At 43.6% G+C, this 20,902-nt stretch overlaps 1 protein-coding gene across 2 annotated transcripts in view; it reads left to right on the top strand.

The window, feature by feature from the left end:
- The first annotated feature begins 7,635 nt into the window (after positions 1 to 7,635).
- Positions 7,636 to 20,902, top strand: part of nsg2 (neuronal vesicle trafficking associated 2) — a 45,132-nt gene continuing 31,865 nt past the window's right edge. The window contains exons 1-2 of one of the 2 annotated variants that reach the window (XM_021624159.3): positions 7,636 to 7,875; positions 8,269 to 8,436. In XM_021624159.3, the coding sequence (XP_021479834.1) occupies positions 8,308 to 8,436 (129 nt within the window). In that variant the 5' untranslated portion in view covers positions 7,636 to 7,875; positions 8,269 to 8,307. The remainder of the gene's footprint in view (positions 7,876 to 8,268; positions 8,437 to 20,902) is intronic. The other variant, XM_021624160.3, reaches the window with a different exon arrangement.

Genomic DNA, 20,902 nt, shown 5'->3' with positions numbered 1-20,902 from the left:
GTCATTTAGTAAGGAACTCCCCTTACCTGGTTGTCTAGGTCATAATTGAGAGGAAAAAATTAAAACCAGCAGACATGAGGCCCTCCATGGAATGAGTTTGACGCCCCTGCTTTATACAAACCGGAGCTGATGAAACCAGTCATTCAAAATAGATGTACCATCACACATGCCAGGGTATTGATAATCCTGCAGAAATGTCCTGGGATAAAGAATGTCATTAATGTCAGTCTACAAACATACTGTAAGTGATCATATTCATCAGACTCAGCAGCTCCACCTGCCTGCTGACTGGTACATTACCAATATAAAGCACCACTCAGAATTCACTCTAATGTACTGCAGTCTTCTGTGTCAAACCTGAAAGAAAACCATTAGCTCACTAACTTTTGGACCTTATGTACCGTAGGTAGCAGCACTCACATTGCCTGAGTAAGTGTAAAGCCATACAATTTTCCTTCAATGTAGGCAAAATCATGAATTACCTTGCTATCATCAAAACCGGTAATGCAAGAGAAAAATTGTAGGTCCCTGGGGCTGTGCGGTGCATTTGAGAAAACCTTTCCTCATGAGGCAGCATCAAAAACAGTAGTTGGGCTCCAGTCAATATGGTCCCCAACCCTGTTCTCGGATGGCATTGCATGGATATACCACTGCAGGAAGTGTACATATACTGAACAAAAATATAAACACAACATGTAAAGTGTTGGTCACATGTTTCATGAGCTGAAATAAAAGATCCCAGAAATGTTCCATATGCACAATAAGCTTATTTCTCTCAAATTTTGGGCACACATTTGTTTATGTCCCTGCAAGCGAGCATTTCTCCTTTGCCAAGATAATCCATCCACCTGACATGTGTGGCATATCAATAAGCTGATTAAACAGCATGATCATTAACCAGGTGCACCTTGTGCTAGGAACAATAAAAGGCCAATCTGAAATGTGCAGTTTTGTCACACAACACGATGCCACAGATGTCTCAAGTTTTGAGGGAATGTGCAATTGGCCTGCTGACTGCAGGACTGTCCACCAGAGCTGTTGCCAGAGAATTGAATGTAATTTCTCTACCATAAGCTGCCTCCAACGTTTAATTTAATTTAGTACGTCCAACCGGCCTCACAACCACAGACCACGTGTAACCATGCCAGCCCAGGTCCTCCACATCTGGCTTCTTCACTTGCGGGATAGTCTTAGACCAGCCACCTGGACAGCTGACAAAACTGAGAACTATTTATGTCTGTAATAAAGCCCTTTTGTGAGGAAAAACTCATTTTGATTGGCTGGGCCTGGCTCCCAAGTGGGTGGGCCGATGCCCTCCCAGGCCCACCCAAGGTTGCACCCCTGCCCAGTCGTGAAATCCATAGATTAGGGCCTAATATTGTTTTTTCAATTGACTGATTTCCTTATATTAACTGTAGCTCAGTCAAATCTTTGAAATTGTTGCATGTTGCATTCATATTTTTGTTCAGTATAGAATAATAGTGACAAAAAACTTGGATGAAAGATCCAGATGACATCACGCCTGTCTCTCTGACAGTGGAGACAAAGGTTCTGCTGAGCCAATCCATTCTGCGACCGGGTGCCTGCCTCTCTCTCTTTCTCTCTCTGCCTCTGTAGCAGCCAGCAACCAGGTCACAGAGACATGGACCCCTCATTAAGCACAGCTAGGCCGTGGTGTCTGGTAAGACTCATAGCAAGGAAAAGCCTCTGCCCCGGACATATCGTCCCTTAGGTAGTACATTTATAAGAATGAGTACTCTAGGACAAGAATTTGAAATCTCCTTAGATTATTGTTATTGAACACTGTTTTGGTCCTATGTGCCTAATGGTCCTATGTGCCCTGTTCAAAAGTAGTGCACTGTAGTGCCCTTGAAACAAAGAATGTAACGTTGTGACTTCTGTTTCATGAAGGAGGGAAACGAGGTACATCATACTATGGGGAGTCGCACTCTCGCGACTTCGGTTGAAGGATCCTAAATCACGCCTGACAAAGCCAATGTGCCTCGATGGAAGAACCGCCTTCCACAGGTGATAAGCGTGAGGCTTGGATTCATTCCTTCAATTGAATAATGCTCTTCACCAAGCCCAGGAACGGGCGATGCGGGGCCAAACAGGTGTTGTATCTCCTTTCCCTCCTTCAGGGAACAGTAGTTATAGTCGGAACATTACGTTTCCTTTTAAGTCAGTCAACTTCGGTAAAGCGTACTATGGGGAAATATAATCAGGCCCCAATGGCCCATGGCAGACAACCCAGACCTGACACCACCAGATGTGACAGTCTGGGTATTGAGCACACCTAAGTGACTGCCTAAGTGACTTTCACCTGTCCTTACCGTAAGCAAAAGTGTGTGGTGATGCCCGACTCACCGCAGCACAAATATCTCCAAATAACCCTTTAAACAACACCCAAGATGCCGGTGGAGTGGGCGCTTACTCGTCTAGGTAACCCCTGCTCCTTGCTGCTATATGCCATGGGAAATATGCTACAATCATATCATATCATATCAAAATCAAATCAAATTGTATTTGTCACATGCACCGAATACAACAGGTATTTCACCTTACAGTGAAATGCTTACGTACCAGCCCTTAACCAACCAACAATGCAGTTTTAAGAAAATACCTAAAAAAAAGTAACAAATAAAAGTAACAAATAATTAAAGAGCAGCAATAAAATAACAATAGCGAGGCTATATACAGGGAGTACTGGTACAGAGTCAATGTGCGGGGGCACCGGTGTTGAGGTAATTGAGGTAATATGTACATGTAGGTAGAGTTATTAAAGTGACTATGCATAGATAATAGAGCAAATAGTCTGGGTAGCCATTTGATTAGAATTTCAGGAGTTTTATGGCTTGGAGTAGAAACTGTTTTAGAAGCCTCTTGGACCTATACTTGGCGCTCCGGTACCGCTTGCGGTAGCAGAGAGAACAGTCTATGACTAGGGTGGCTGGAGTCTTTGACAATTTTTAGGGCCTTCCTCTGACACTGCCTGGTATAGAGGTCCTGGATGGCAGGAAGCTTGGCCCCTGTGGTGTACTGGGCCGTACGCACTACCCCTGTAGTGCCTTGCGGTCAGAGGCCGAGCAGTTGCCATACCAGGAACCCAGGAACCCGTCAGTGAGAGAGACAATGCTTAGAGAACACCATGCACTGCCCGAAGTGAGAGTAAATGTGCTCTGCTCCACAGCAACAGGAAGCCAAGGTGAGGAGGGGTAGGAACCGAGTTCCCCCTGCCTGTTGATGTATGCCACCGTTGTCATGTTGTCGGATCTGACCTTTTATTTTTATTTCACCTTTATTTAACCAGGTAGGCTAGTTGAGAACAAGTTCTCATTTACAACTGCGACCTGGCCAAGATAAAGCATAGTATGAGCAGACAACACAGAGTTACACATGGAGTAAACAATTAACAAGTCAATAACACAGTAGAAAACAGGCCCGTGCCACCTGCACATCATGGCCCGGCAAACGCGGGACTAGGCGCCTAAATGCTAAGTACACAGTCAAAAGTTCCAGGTAATTCATATTCCAGGCACTCTGTGACACTGTCCATACTGCCCAAATTGAGTAACCATCGCACAGCGTGCCCCACCATTGGGGGGACGCATCTGACATGACCACCTTGCGAGACAACACCTGGCCCATAGGAGCCCCTTGTGACAGCAACCGGGGATCCCTCCACTGGGCCAGTACCCAAAGGAATGTCGGGGACACCGGAATCGACCAGTTTAGGTGGCAAGATGCATCCAAGCTCATTGCTAGTACCCACTGCTGGAATGGCCGCGTCAATAATAGTCCCAGGGGAATGACCACTATCATAGAAGCTACTATCCCCAGTAGGAGCAGTAACTGGCAAAAACGTACTGTGAGCCCTAACCGAAAATGGGCCAAGCAGAGCTGGAACCCGAACATCTTCCCGTGACTCTGTTGCTATCAGCCAATTGTCCAGATAGTCCTATACCCTCAGCCCCTAGCTCCTTGTGGGTGCCAGAGCTACCTCCACCACCTTTGAAAAGATGGAGACGAGAAGCTCGTAGGCTTGCCTCTTTATGGAATCTCAGGAACTTTCTGTGACTTAGGTACATGGGCACATGAAAGTTTGCATCCTTTAGGTCAATGGTGGTGAACCAACGCACGGACTGGAACAGTCACTGATTTGTGAGCATCTTGAATTAGTAAACTCTGATGTTTGTTCAGGGCATGTATGTCTAGAATGGGGCGTAACCCCCTGTCCCTTTTCGGTTCCAGGAAATTCCTCCCTTAATACTGGTGCTGAGGCCAGGTGAACAGTCAACGTCTTGACGCCGCAGAAAAATAGGGTGCGTACAACAATTTGTACCCCATTGTTATGGTTTGCATTACCCAGGGCAACACTGTGCATGCGAGCAGGCAATGAGTCTCCCGTAAAGGGCCATCTGAGGGGGCATGACGTCTGTCGTGGACTGGCAGAAATAGGTTATTTTTGTATCTTTAAAAAAAATCTCCACCACCTTGTATCTGAATGTGGAGGAGGGACATGCTTTACTGAACTCACATGAAAAATACACAACACTCTTGAAACCCGAAAACAATGGGGTTGAAACAATGTGTTTAGGTGCATACGTTTGCCTGAAGTCTGGTCCACTCTGGGTTTGGAGGCATCGTGACGTACCCCGATTGACCGTGCTGTTGTCACCACGGGTGTTTGGGGCAGATGGCAAGGGAAGACCTGACCCCGTGCCACCCGTATCCCTGAGCTAGGTGTGCGGGGGCTGTCTCCTTCCCAGTGAGGTTGCAGGTCCGACTCTCACCTTGGTCTGACTCTCACCGACAACAGGGACCGGGCAGCCACCCCCTCTGCACTATACACCTTCTCCAGCTGAGCAGCCGAAAAGCAACAGGGCTTGATAGGGAGTGTAGGATTCGCATTAGCAATGCCCTGGTGTGTGATCCAGCACTGGCCCTTTCATCCTTTCCAGAAGGGGGCGCACCCATGCAGCAACAGCTGAGCTGAATGTAGGTTGGACCAGGTTGTTGTCAATTCTTCGATGAAATCCAGAAACAGGGGTCGGTGGTGTTTGACTTTGGTCACCTCCAAACGCATAGCTACCCTGCAACGCAGTTCTATGAACGATGCATTGTAAACTATGTTTTCCCCTGCTACTCCCGTAGCGTGAGGAGGTGGCTGTCCCAGTCCTCTTCCTCATCCGAGAAACTCCTGGAGCCGTCCAGAGACACCAAGTTGTCATCCTAACCTGGGCTTTGTATGTAACCAACTGTCTCACTATCTCCCTTTCGGGATGCTAATTCCATCTGTTCCGACCACAGCCCCAAGTCTCTCTCCTCTTCTGGCACCTCAGTCCAAGCCGAGGTACCTGCATTCGGGAAAGGAAAGTCGCCATCGGTAACTCCAAGCTTCCTCAAGAATGCTACATGTCTTTCCAGGGAGTTTGTCCGCACGTACGTGGCAATGGTTCGAGCGAGGGCCACCTGAGCGTGTTCCAAGCCAAGACAAACTACACATAAATCGTGAGTATCTTTCATAGAAATACTATAACCGTATGACTGGGGTCAGGATCTCCACCACAAACTCGGCATAGCCACACGTTTCGGTTGCTTTCTTAGCCTTCTTACTCATTGTGCTAGCAAATTGTTTGTGATTAGGAAACTAATGAGAACAAGTACAAACTTCAGCACAAAACGTCCAGCAGGTGAGCAGGCTATAACACTATGCAACAGTTTAAACAGTCTCATTTTCCAATTGTTTGTTTTAGTAGCGTGAATCGTTCCCGTTCACACCGAGGTGAAGAGAGGAATGATTGAAGGAATTAAACCGAGCCTCATGCTTATCACCTGTGGACGGCAGGTTCCCAGCGTGGCGTGGATTTTATTGGCCCTGTCAGGCTTGATTGTTGAACCTTCAAGCGAAGTCGCGAGAGTGCTACTCCCCATAGTATGTTGTGCCGAAGTTGGCTGACTGAAAGGGAACCATGCATGTGCGTTTAAAGGGAACCATGCATGTGCGTTTAAAGGGAACCATGCATGTGCGTTTAAAGGGAACCATGCATGTGCGTTTAAAGGGAACCATGCATGTGCATTTAAAGGGAACCATGCATGTGCGTTTAAAGGGAACCATGCATGTGCGTTTAAAGGGAACCATGCATGTGCGTTTAAAGGGAACCATGCATGTGCGTTTAGAAAAATTAAGACATTGTCCAAAAAAATAATGGGGGGGGGGGGGGATTTGTACACCACATCAAGTGTCATTATTAAAATAAATCTCTCTTTCAATTCTACTTCTTTTCAATTGTACTTTACTTATATTTTCCATACTTTTTTATAAGGATTCATGAAGTCTATTTAATTATTTTCAAAAGGCACATATGTGGTTCTTGGATGCATCCACTATTTTTATCACTGAGTGTACAAAACATTGAGAACACCTGCTCTTTCCATGACATAAACTGACTAGATTAATCCAGATGAAAGCTATAATCCCTTATTGATGTCACTTGAAAAATCCACTTCAATCAGAGTAGATGAAGGGGAGGACACAGGTTAAATAAGGATTTTTAAGGATTTTTAAGCCTTGAGACAATTGAGACATGGATTGTGTATGTGTGCCATTCAGAGGGTGAACGGGAAAGACAAAAGATTTATATAAGTGCCTTTGAACGGGGTATGGTAGTAGGAGCCAGGTGCACCAAGAACTGCAACGCTGCTGGGTTTTTCACTCTCAACAGTTTCCTGAATGTATCACGAATGGTCCACCACTCAAAGAACATCCAGCCAACTTCACACAACTGTGGTAAGTATTGGAGTCAACATGGGCCAGCATCCTGTGGAATGCTTTGGACACCTTGTAGAGTCCATGCCCTGACGAATTGAGGCTATTCTGAGGGCAGAAGTTTGTTTCTCGAGGTAAGGGACAAATGGAGCTTGGGTTAGGGTTATGTTTGAGGTTAGCATTAAGGCTGTAATAATAACAGCAAACCCGAACCCTTAAAGGGTATTGCAATGGCCCTACAGCTGTAATGCTAAGCACAAACCACAAACCTAATAGGTCTCCCAGCTCCCAATTCCACATGTTTTATTTATTCATACAGTAGATTGATGGGATGGATGCATGTTTTCATGTATATTTGCGCCCTCTTGTGGTGTTTAGTGAAACAGATTTTGGTATTGATGGCCAGATTAAACAGGTGGACAATACAGCCCTTTAATATAACGTACATACAGACAGATAAAACATAGGCTAACACTTTCAATGCACTATATTTATATTTGATGATGGACAGATCATTGCTTTTCTCATCTGATTATCTTTTCCATTAATTGTGGCATAGGGGCTGGATATACAAAACAGATGGCTTGGGACGGGGACCTTTCTTGACATTAAATCACTTTTGATGTCTCAAAACATCTGTCAAATTTGGACTTTGAAGTGCAATAATGCCCCTTTTTACGGTCTTGCACTTTAGTCCTTCTTTACCAAGCCTATATAGCCTCCAGTAGATAGACTATTATGCAGAGGGAGAGATACAGACACGGCACAGTTCTAACGTTGTCTCTAGGTGGCGATAAAGACTAAAAAACACAACTAAATGGGGTTTGTGGTCTTTTTCAAGTCAGGCATTACAAATGTGCGATTTCATTCAAAAATCCCCCTAGCGGCGCCAGATGCAAGCATAAAGTGAAGAGGCAGTGTTTGGAATCGGGTTCTGGGTTGCCTACGGAGCCCGCTAGTCTCTGCAGTTCCCTGCATCAGCATCGCTGAGCTTTGATTGCAACTCCGCCCGGTCTGCCTGCATGCATCTGCTCCTTGCATCCTGTCTTTGATATAACAAAACAGCAGACGAAGAAACGAAAAGGACTTATACAAGTGCGTCCATCGTAAGTAGATGTTTTAGTTTTAGCTCTTTTGTTTTTGGACGAAAAGAATGGCGAAGTAGTCTAGGCTAGGCTACTGCAGGTGCATCCCTATGCAGTTACCCTATGAACGGATATAAGATTTATTTTGACGCCTGCTCTATGGCGCTGGAAAATGGGATTTTCCATCTTCTTCTTTTTTTCACCACCAATATTTAATTTATCCAATATTTAGAAAATTAAAACGAGCGTTTTATTAGACTGTAAAAAAAGTATAAATATAAAGTTAAAGTTCAAATCCGATGTATGTAATTTAATGTTCAAAGAAAAAACATTGATTTGCGTGCTCAGTAGATGTTTTATTGTATGATAAATTAGACATGTACAATTAACTAACAGTGTCTGTCATATTTACAGCATCTGCTTGAGAAGTGCACTATTTTTATATTGGTAAAGATGGTTAAACTGGGGAGCAATCTACAAGACAAAGGCGCTAAACCGGTCAGTGTGGAGGATGGCTTCCAAAACGTGCCGCTCATCACCCCTCTGGATGTCGGTAATCTCCAGTATGGAGCCCCAGACAAGGTAAAATGGACTGTCTGTCTGCTGAGATTTCCTCTGATTCACACACACTCCTTGATTTATGGCCAAAGCCATTACATAATAAAACAGCAAACCCATCTCTTTGTCATCTCAATTTCCCTGTTGCCTCCTTTGTTTAAAACAGATTAAAGAAGCCCTTGCTGTTTATAACTGGGATGCACATCATCCATTCTAGGAAACCAGCAAACATGTCATCCCTAATTTACTTTGACAAGGGGTTTTATTTTTGAACCAGACTGCGTCTCATTACACAGGATGATTCATGAATTGACTAAAGCCATATAACAGTTTTGATTATTACATTTCCAGTGCTGCCTCACTGAACTGAATATGTTAATATGATTGATATGAGTGATGATATTTCTAATTGTTTAATAATGCACATAATTTAATCTTACTTTGAAGTGATTTTCAATCAAAACAGCTCCATATGATCAAAGTAGTTTAGAATATATTTTTTTTCCATAGGAGTGAAGGACAGATCCTTTGTTGTGTTATCACAAGGCCTACAGTACCTACTGAAGTCATTTCATGCATGTTTGACTTCAGGAGTGAATGCTGATATGCTGAAATGATGCTCCTCTGTGATTTATTTGTCAGCTCCCAGCCTATCATAAGGCTTGTGTTTGGCTTATTTGATCAGCAGCACAGAAGAGCCCATGGCCCCATGCAGGCTGAACCCGTCACTCTGTAGTAAACATTAGGGGAAGAGCCCTGGCACCTTTGCAGAGTGGTGTTTCAGCCCTCGTCTTGGATTCTGCTGTCTTAACCATGCCGGCCCGAGGAGGAATTGGAGCACCATTCAGGATTTTCAATGGGTTGATAAATGCCTCTAAATGTAAAAAAAAAAAAAAGATTTACCATGCAGAGGGTCAGCTAAGTACATATTTTGTGGTTGTTTGGAGATGGAGTTGTTGAAGTGGACTAGGTGCCATGCCAGTAGATTTCCCCAAGGTGGTTGGAGAAAGGAAAAATGTAAAGACTCATACAGCCTTGGAAAATACCAAAGATTTCGTTTTTTATGCGGAATTATTGACATTTGAAACAGTAGAGTTAAGGCTCATTTCATGACGTGTTTACAGTGGTCCTGTGTTTGCTGAACAGGGCAAATTACATGGCTCAAGAAACACAAGGAAATCAGATGGTTTGAATAGGCTACTTGGTTTGTCGTCTTTGAATATATGAAGAGTAGAACTCACTAGCTCCTTTTAAAACTGGTTCTAACATGAATCCTTTGTCCTGATCTTGTCCACATTCTGATTGTGCCAACATTTTTAGACAAGTGTAGACAATCAAAAGATACATTGTGATCTGATTGTGATCAGATCTTCCTGCCCACCTCCGGAGGTAGTCAAGCAGGCATTGTGTCTGGATATCTTACAAGTGTAGATGGATCTGGACAGTAAAAACATTTTAATCATCGTTATTCCACCCTCTAAAATCATTGACTTATGGCATCAATATGTGTCAAAATAAATATTATGAAAGAATGTCAAATAACTTGCATATAGGGAGGGATTCGGACACAGTGGAGCAGATAAGAAAATGTGGCCACAATCATAATGTGAACAAGATCAGGACACATTAGAACCGGGTCTAAATGAGGCTACAGTCTCCAGATTCCACTCAAAGAACGGTCATTCTTGTATCCAGTTCATCCCCGTCAGAGATTGAGAGGTGGTCCATGCAGGCTCTCAGAGCTCTGGGGGCAGTGGTGTGAGTAGAGTGGGCACAGGGCGGTTTCGTTGGGCTATACAGATAAGCCATAGCAGTGGGAACAGTTCACATTCTGCTTTACGCAGATTCTATTTTCACCCTCATGTAAAAAGCCTCCCAAGCCTGAGGTGATGCTACAGTACCATGTTTTCTCAGAGTTTCTTGGCTGTATGAAAATAATGTCCCTGTATTACCTTTAAAACATTTCTCAGATGGATGTATAAAAAAAAAGATGTTTGAAATAGACTAAAAGGAAAGTCAACCATTACTCCCCCTCCGAATAATATACACATTGTACCTTCAAAAAGAACACTGTGGGTTTAAGTCCATTCTGTCATCCTGTGTGGGAGGAGTTGTTAGTGAGCTACAGATGTTTTTATCGTTCTAACCACTGCTGGCTGTGGGACCAGGGCTACACAGGGCTACTGGGCAGCAGTGAGACAAACGTGCCTGATAAACACAATCCTCAGTAGGCCAGTGCTGAGGGAATGGGGAGGAATTAGCCTTGATCCCATCTGGACGGCCGGGGATGCGCCTACAGGGGCACCAATATCTTGATTGGATGGACAGTGATTTCAGGGAAACTAGCAGAGCTTGACTAGAAATGGTTGACCTGCGGAGTGTAGTGGAGAGTGGTACATGCAGCACTTTGAATAAATCATTTTCTTAAGAATTGAGGTTCCAGGCCGGGCCTTTTTATTGCACTTCTTTCAAGAACAAGCTGCTGTTTGCCAAAGTGAACTGGATGACTTATCACTTGGCCCAGAGATCTGAGAGCCTGTTGGATGAGGGATGCCATGTTGTTACTCTGTACAGTATAATTTAGTCAATATATAACTGCAGTGCTTTTTAGTAAAGTGAACACATCAAAACATCAAAAAGAATATAGCATATGTAAAGAGCATATTTGGGTGCTTTGTATCATGGTATTCTTCCTTTGGAGTTTCCGTTTCACCTCATTACTCCTGGTAGCAGTGATGCAGTGATTCATGTGCATTATTCAGACAGGAAGTCATGGGATACGTCCCAAATGGCAGCCTATTCCTTATTTGGTGCACTACTTTTGACCAAGCCCTATCCCTAAAAGTATTGCACCATTGAGAGCATCTTGACTGGCTGCATCACCTCTTGGTATGGCAACTGCTTGGCATCTGACTGCAAGGCGCTACAGAGGGTAGTGCATACGGCCCAGTACATCACTAGGGCCGAGCTCCCTGCCTTCCAGAACCTCTATACCAGGCGGTATCAGGGGATGACCCAGCCACCCAAGTCATAGACTGTTCTCTCTGCTACTGCATGGCAAGTGGTACCGTTGCACCAAGTCTGGAACCAACAGGACCCTGAACAGCTTCTACCCCCAAGCCATAAGACTGCTAAATAGTTTGTTACATAGTCCGGGCAGCTGTTGGTTAACTATCTGCATTGACCTTTTTTGCACTAACTTTTTTGACTCATCACCTCAATGGGTTGATACACGCCTCTAAATGTTTTTTTTTTTAAAGATATACCATGTAGAGGGTCAGATGAGTACATATTTTGTGGTTGTTTGGAGATGGAGTTGTTGAAGTGGACTAGGTGCCATGCCAGTAGATTTCCCCAAGGAGGTTGGATAAATAGAAAAAAATCTAATCAAAAATCACATTTATTTGTCACATACACATGGTTAGCAGATGTTAATGCGAGTGTAGCGAAATGCTTGTGCTTCTAGTTCCGACCATGCAGTAATATCTAACAAGTAATATAACCTAACAATTTCACAACAACTAACTTATACACACAAGTGTAAAGGAATGAATACGAATATGTACAGTGGGGAGAACAAGTATTTGATACACTGCCAATTTTGCAGGTTTTCCTACTTACAAAGCATGTAGAGGTCTGTAATTTTTATCATAGGTATACTTCAACTGTGAGAGACGGAATCTAAAACAAAAATCCAGAAAATCACATTGTATGATTTTTAAGTAATTAATTTGCATTTTATTGCATGACATAAGTATTTGATACATCAGAAAAGCAGAACTTAATATTTGGTACAGAAACCTTTGTTTGCAATTACAGAGATCATGCGTTTCCTGTAGTTCTTGACCAGGTTTGCACACACTGCAGCAGGGATTTTGGCCCACTCCTCCATACAGGCCTTCTCCAGAACCTTCAGGTTTCGGGGCTGTCACTGGGCAATACGGACTTTCAGCACACTCCAAAGATGTTCTATTGGGTTCAGGTCTGGAGACTGGCTAGGCCCCTCCAGGACCTTGAGATGCTTCTTACGGAGCCACTCCTTAGTTGCCCTGGCTGTGTGTTTCGGGTCGTTGTCATGCTGGAAGACCCAGCCACGACCCATCTTCAATGCTCTTACTGAGGGAAGGAGGTTGTTGGCCAAGATCTCGCGATACATGGCCCCATCCATCCTCCCCTCAATACGGTACAGTCGTCCTGTCCCCTTTGCTGAAAAGCATCCCCAAAGAATGATGTTTCCACCTCCATGCTTCACGGTTGAGATGGTGTTCTTGGGGTTGTACTCATCCTTCTTCCTCCAAACTCAGCAAGTGGAGTTTAGACCAAAAAGCTCTATTTTCGTCTCATCAGACCACATGACCTTCTCCCATTCCTCCTCTGGATCATCCAGATGGTCATTGGCAAACTTCAGACGGGCCTGGACATGCGCTGGCTTGAGCAGGGGGACCTTGCGTGCGCTGCAGGATTTTAATCCATGACGGCGTAGTGTGTTACTAATGGTTTTCTTTGAGACTGTGGTCCCAGCTCTCTTCAGGTCATTGACCAGGTCCTGCCGTGTAGTTCTGGGCTGATCGCTCACCTTCCTCATGATCATTGATGCCCCACGAGGTGAGATCTTGCATGGAGCCCCAGACCGAGGGTGATTGACCGTCATCTTGAATTCTTCCATTTTCTAATAATTGCGCCAACAGTTGTTGCCTTCTCACCAAGCTGCTTGCCTATTGTCCTGTAGCCCATCCCAGCCTTGTGCAGGTCTACAATTTTATCCCTGATGTCCTTACACAGCTCTTTGGTCTTGGCCATTGTGGAGAGGTTGGAGTCTGTTTGATTGAGTGTGTGGACAGGTGTCTTTTATACAGGTAACGAGTTCAAACAGGTGCAGTTAATACAGGTAATGAGTGGAGAACAGGAGGGATTCTTAAATAAAAACTAACAGGTCTGTGAGAGCCGGAATTCTTACTGGTTGGTAGGTGATCAAATATTTATGTGATGCAATAAAATGCAAATTACTTACTTAAAAATCATACAATGTGATTTTCTGGATTTTTGTTTTAAATTCTGACTCTCACAGTTGAAGTGTACCTATGATAAAAATCACAGACCTCTACATGCTTTGTAAGTAGGAAAACCTGCAAAATCGGCAGTGTATCAAATACTCTCCCCACTGTACATACAAATATATGAATGAGTGATGCCCAAACGGCATAGGCAAGATGCAGTAGATGGTACAGAGTACAGTATATACATATGAGAAGAGTAATGTAGGGCAAGATAAAGACTATTGACTCATACAGCCTTGGAAAATACCAAAGATTTTGTTTTTTAATGCGGAATTATTGACATTTGAAACAGTAGAGTTAAGGCTCATTTCATGACGTGTTTACAGTGGTCCTGTGTTTGCTGAACAGGGCAAATTACATGGCTCAAGAAACACAAGGAAATCAGATGGTTTGAATAGGCTACTTGGTTTGTCGTCTTTGAATATATGAAGAGTAGAACTCACTAGCTCCTTTTAAAACTGGTTCTAACATGAATCCTTTGTCCTGATCTTGTCCACATTCTGATTGTGCCAACATTTTTAGACAAGTGTAGACAATCAAAAGATACATTGTGATCTGATTGTGATCAGATCTTCCTGCCCACCTCCGGAGGTAGTCAAGCAGGCATTGTGTCTGGATATCTTACAAGTGTAGATGGATCTGGACAGTAAAAACATTTTAATCATCGTTATTCCACCCTCTAAAATCATTGACTTATGGCATCAATATGTGTCAAAATAAATATTATGAAAGAATGTCAAATAACTTGCATATAGGGAGGGATTCGGACACAGTGGAGCAGATAAGAAAATGTGGCCACAATCATAATGTGAACAAGATCAGGACACATTAGAACCGGGTCTAAATGAGGCTACAGTCTCCAGATTCCACTCAAAGAACGGTCATTCTTGTATCCAGTTCATCCCCGTCAGAGATTGAGAGGTGGTCCATGCAGGCTCTCAGAGCTCTGGGGGCAGTGGTGTGAGTAGAGTGGGCACAGGGCGGTTTCGTTGGGCTATACAGATAAGCCATAGCAGTGGGAACAGTTCACATTCTGCTTTACGCAGATTCTATTTTCACCCTCATGTAAAAAGCCTCCCAAGCCTGAGGTGATGCTACAGTACCATGTTTTCTCAGAGTTTCTTGGCTGTATGAAAATAATGTCCCTGTATTACCTTTAAAACATTTCTCAGATGGATGTATAAAAAAAAAGATGTTTGAAATAGACTAAAAGGAAAGTCAACCATTACTCCCCCTCCGAATAATATACACATTGTACCTTCAAAAAGAACACTGTGGGTTTAAGTCCATTCTGTCATCCTGTGTGGGAGGAGTTGTTAGTGAGCTACAGATGTTTTTATCGTTCTAACCACTGCTGGCTGTGGGACCAGGGCTACACAGGGCTACTGGGCAGCAGTGAGACAAACGTGCCTGATAAACACAATCCTCAGTAGGCCAGTGCTGAGGGAATGGGGAGGAATTAGCCTTGATCCCATCTGGACGGCCGGGGATGCGCCTACAGGGGCACCAATATCTTGATTGGATGGACAGTGATTTCAGGGAAACTAGCAGAGCTTGACTAGAAATGGTTGACCTGCGGAGTGTAGTGGAGAGTGGTACATGCAGCACTTTGAATAAATCATTTTCTTAAGAATTGAGGTTCCAGGCCGGGCCTTTTTATTGCACTTCTTTCAAGAACAAGCTGCTGTTTGCCAAAGTGAACTGGATGACTTATCACTTGGCCCAGAGATCTGAGAGCCTGTTGGATGAGGGATGCCATGTTGTTACTCTGTACAGTATAATTTAGTCAATATATAACTGCAGTGCTTTTTAGTAAAGTGAACACATCAAAACATCAAAAAGAATATAGCATATGTAAAGAGCATATTTGGGTGCTTTGTATCATGGTATTCTTCCTTTGGAGTTTCCGTTTCACCTCATTACTCCTGGTAGCAGTGATGCAGTGATTCATGTGCATTATTCAGACAGGAAGTCATGGGATACGTCCCAAATGGCAGCCTATTCCTTATTTGGTGCACTACTTTTGACCAAGCCCTATCCCTAAAAGTATTGCACCATTGAGAGCATCTTGACTGGCTGCATCACCTCTTGGTATGGCAACTGCTTGGCATCTGACTGCAAGGCGCTACAGAGGGTAGTGCATACGGCCCAGTACATCACTAGGGCCGAGCTCCCTGCCTTCCAGAACCTCTATACCAGGCGGTATCAGGGGATGACCCAGCCACCCAAGTCATAGACTGTTCTCTCTGCTACTGCATGGCAAGTGGTACCGTTGCACCAAGTCTGGAACCAACAGGACCCTGAACAGCTTCTACCCCCAAGCCATAAGACTGCTAAATAGTTTGTTACATAGTCCGGGCAGCTGTTGGTTAACTATCTGCATTGACCTTTTTTGCACTAACTTTTTTGACTCATCACCTCAATGGGTTGATACACGCCTCTAAATGTTTTTTTTTTTAAAGATATACCATGTAGAGGGTCAGATGAGTACATATTTTGTGGTTGTTTGGAGATGGAGTTGTTGAAGTGGACTAGGTGCCATGCCAGTAGATTTCCCCAAGGAGGTTGGATAAATAGAAAAAAATCTAATCAAAAATCACATTTATTTGTCACATACACATGGTTAGCAGATGTTAATGCGAGTGTAGCGAAATGCTTGTGCTTCTAGTTCCGACCATGCAGTAATATCTAACAAGTAATATAACCTAACAATTTCACAACAACTAACTTATACACACAAGTGTAAAGGAATGAATACGAATATGTACAGTGGGGAGAACAAGTATTTGATACACTGCCAATTTTGCAGGTTTTCCTACTTACAAAGCATGTAGAGGTCTGTAATTTTTATCATAGGTATACTTCAACTGTGAGAGACGGAATCTAAAACAAAAATCCAGAAAATCACATTGTATGATTTTTAAGTAATTAATTTGCATTTTATTGCATGACATAAGTATTTGATACATCAGAAAAGCAGAACTTAATATTTGGTACAGAAACCTTTGTTTGCAATTACAGAGATCATGCGTTTCCTGTAGTTCTTGACCAGGTTTGCACACACTGCAGCAGGGATTTTGGCCCACTCCTCCATACAGGCCTTCTCCAGAACCTTCAGGTTTCGGGGCTGTCACTGGGCAATACGGACTTTCAGCACACTCCAAAGATGTTCTATTGGGTTCAGGTCTGGAGACTGGCTAGGCCCCTCCAGGACCTTGAGATGCTTCTTACGGAGCCACTCCTTAGTTGCCCTGGCTGTGTGTTTCGGGTCGTTGTCATGCTGGAAGACCCAGCCACGACCCATCTTCAATGCTCTTACTGAGGGAAGGAGGTTGTTGGCCAAGATCTCGCGATACATGGCCCCATCCATCCTCCCCTCAATACGGTACAGTCGTCCTGTCCCCTTTGCTGAAAAGCATCCCCAAAGAATGATGTTTCCACCTCCATGCTTCACGGTTGAGATGGTGTTCTTGGGGTTGTACTCATCCTTCTTCCTCCAAACTCAGCAAGTGGAGTTTAGACCAAAAAGCTCTATTTTCGTCTCATCAGACCACATGACCTTCTCCCATTCCTCCTCTGGATCATCCAGATGGTCATTGGCAAACTTCAGACGGGCCTGGACATGCGCTGGCTTGAGCAGGGGGACCTTGCGTGCGCTGCAGGATTTTAATCCATGACGGCGTAGTGTGTTACTAATGGTTTTCTTTGAGACTGTGGTCCCAGCTCTCTTCAGGTCATTGACCAGGTCCTGCCGTGTAGTTCTGGGCTGATCGCTCACCTTCCTCATGATCATTGATGCCCCACGAGGTGAGATCTTGCATGGAGCCCCAGACCGAGGGTGATTGACCGTCATCTTGAATTCTTCCATTTTCTAATAATTGCGCCAACAGTTGTTGCCTTCTCACCAAGCTGCTTGCCTATTGTCCTGTAGCCCATCCCAGCCTTGTGCAGGTCTACAATTTTATCCCTGATGTCCTTACACAGCTCTTTGGTCTTGGCCATTGTGGAGAGGTTGGAGTCTGTTTGATTGAGTGTGTGGACAGGTGTCTTTTATACAGGTAACGAGTTCAAACAGGTGCAGTTAATACAGGTAATGAGTGGAGAACAGGAGGGATTCTTAAATAAAAACTAACAGGTCTGTGAGAGCCGGAATTCTTACTGGTTGGTAGGTGATCAAATATTTATGTGATGCAATAAAATGCAAATTACTTACTTAAAAATCATACAATGTGATTTTCTGGATTTTTGTTTTAAATTCTGACTCTCACAGTTGAAGTGTACCTATGATAAAAATCACAGACCTCTACATGCTTTGTAAGTAGGAAAACCTGCAAAATCGGCAGTGTATCAAATACTCTCCCCACTGTACATACAAATATATGAATGAGTGATGCCCAAACGGCATAGGCAAGATGCAGTAGATGGTACAGAGTACAGTATATACATATGAGAAGAGTAATGTAGGGCAAGATAAAGACTATTGACTCATACAGCCTTGGAAAATACCAAAGATTTTGTTTTTTAATGCGGAATTATTGACATTTGAAACAGTAGAGTTAAGGCTCATTTCATGACGTGTTTACAGTGGTCCTGTGTTTGCTGAACATGGCAAATTACATGGCTCAAGAAACACAAGGAAATCAGATGGTTTGAATAGGCTACTTGGTTTGTCGTCTTTGAGTAGCACTCACTAGCTCCTTTTAAAACTGGTTCTAACATGCAACCTTTGTCCTGATCTTGTCCACATTCTGATTGTGCCAACATTTTTAGACAAGTGTAGACAATCAAAAGATTCATTGTGATCTGATTGTGATCAGATCTTCCTGCCCACCTCCGGAGGTAGTCAGGCAGGCAGGCAGGCATTGTCTGGATATCACTGGGGCAGCTTCTACCCCCAAGCCATAAGACTGCTAAATAGTTTGTTAATAGTCCGGGCAGCTACTGGTTAACTATCTGCATTGACTTTTTTTGCACTAACTTTTTTGACACGTCACATACGCATCTGCTACTGTTTATTATCTATCCCGTTACTTAGTCACTTTATCCCTACCTACAGTGTCTTCGGGAAGTAATCAGACCCCTTGACGTTTTCCACATTTTGCTAGGTTACAGCCTTATTCTAAAATTGATTAAGTTGTTTTTTCCCCCCCTCATCAATCTACACACAATACCCCATTATGGCAAAGCAAAAATAGTTTTTTAAGACATTTTTGCTAATGTGTTAAAAAAAATATATAAAAAAAAATAAATGTACTTAAGTATTCAGACCCTTTATTCAGTTCTTTGTTGAAGCACTTTTGGCATCGATTACAGCCTCGAGTCTTCTTGGGTATGACGCCACTGTACAAGCTTGGAACACCTGCATTTCTAATGTGTCCTGAACTTGTCCACATTATGATTGTGGCCACATTTTCAGACATGCGTCTTCTCTACAGAATCTCTCAAGCTCTGTCAGGTTGGATGGGGAACATTGCTGCAAAGTTACTTTCAGGTCTCTCCAGAGATGTTCGATCGGGTTCAAGTCCGGGCTCTGGCTGGGCCACTCAAGGACATTCAGAGACTTGTCCCGAGGCCACTCCTGTGTTGTCTTGGCTGTGTGCTTAGGGTCGTTGTCCTGTTGGAAAGTGAACCTTCACCCCAGTCTGATGTCCTGAGCGCTCTGAAGCAGGTTTTCATCAAGGATCTCTCTGTGCTTCGCTCTGTTAGTCTTTGCCTCGATCCTGACTAATCTACCAGTCCCTCCCTCTGAAAAACATCCACACAGCATGATGCTGCCATCACCATGCTTCACCGTAGGGATGGTGCCAGGTTCCCCCAAACGTGAAGCTTGGCATTCAGGCCAAAGAGTTCAATCATGGTCTGAGAGTCTTTAGGTGCCTTTTGGCAAACTCCAAGCGGGCTGTCATGTGCCTTTTACTGAGGAGTGGCTTCTGTCTGGCCACTCTACCATAAAGGCCTGCTTGGTGGAGTGCTGCAGAGATGGTTGTCCTTCTGGAAGGTTATCCCATCTCCACAGAGGAACTCTGAATTTCTGTCAGAGTGATCTCCCCCGATTGCTCAGTTTGTCTGGGCAGCCAGCTCTAGGAAGAGTCTTGGTGGTTCCAAACTTCTTCCATTTAAGAATGATAAAGCCACTGTGTTCTTGGGAACCTTCAATGCTGCAGACATTTTTTGATACCCTTCCCCAGATCTGTGCCTCAACACAATCTTGTCTCAGAGCTCTACGGACAATTCCTTCGACCTCATGGCTTGGTTTTTGTTCTGACATGCACTGTCAACCCTGGGACCATATATAGACAGGTGTGTGCCTTTCCACATGATGTCCAATAATTTGTTGTAGAAACATCTCAAGGATGATCAATGGAAACAGGAGGCACCTGAGCTCAATTTGGAGTCTCACAGCAAAGGGTCTGAATACTTATGTAAATAAGCAATTTTTTAATTAGTAAAACAATGGGGGGAAAAAAGGTCTGAACCTGTTTTTTGCTTTGTCATTATGGGCTGGTGTGTGTAGATTGTAGATTTAGAATAAGGCATCACCAGTGGTGATTTTAAAATGTAAATATTGGTGGGGCAAATTCAAGTAAAAGTGGGATGAATGCCAGCAAAGCTACTACACAACACAACACTAAACAATGCATTAATTGCAATATAACGGTGACAAACAGTGCCCACAAACTGTTAGGGCCTACATAAAGCTGTCCCAACAGCAGTCCAAACCTCTTACCACTGCTACATCTGGCTATCAGCGGAGCCTTGTCTGGCAGCAAAACAGTTAATTCAGCCTCATATACTGCCTTTTAAAAAAAACATAGCTGATATGGCTGACTTGCTTAAGCAAATATGGTTTCTAATGACAATTGAGATGTACAAACTATGGCATAAGGGGACAACAAGCGGATAAGAGGCAATCTGTAATTTCAATTAAGACATTAATGAGCGAGCTAGGACGGACGTAGTCAATATAACTATTTGTTTAGCACTTTTGAAATGTACAGTGACAGAATTCAGAACATGGGCCGTTCTTACAGTGTTCTCCCTGTACACCAAAAGTCAGAACCGTAGGATAACCAAAGGGGGCGTATAAGCAGACAATGAAAGCTCTTAAAATCTTTGATGATTACATTTCTCTAAAACAGGTTATAGGCTACATGTACCACCAAGTCAGAATAGTAGGCGAAATTAAGAGGGGTAAAATTGACTAAATTATTAGGGTGAGGCACATGGGCTACTAACATCTTACTACACAACATACACTTAGTATTACTTTCATAGCTAAAGTATACATATCCCCCTGGCATATTACATCATTTGTGCAGCAGCATACAATACATTTTTGGACACCTTGTTGTGCTGTGCTCACTTGAACAGGAAGGTGGTGCAGCAGTCCTTCGTGGGCAAATTTTGTCATCAAAGTCTGGCATTCTCTGGAT

Source organism: Oncorhynchus mykiss, chromosome 12 (assembly GCF_057628025.1).
Source record: "Oncorhynchus mykiss isolate SJ-2025 chromosome 12, ASM5762802v1, whole genome shotgun sequence".
Classification (NCBI taxonomy): domain Eukaryota; kingdom Metazoa; phylum Chordata; class Actinopteri; order Salmoniformes; family Salmonidae; genus Oncorhynchus; species Oncorhynchus mykiss.
Note: the sequence above shows the minus strand (reverse complement) of the source record. Positions and strands in the feature narration are given on the sequence as shown.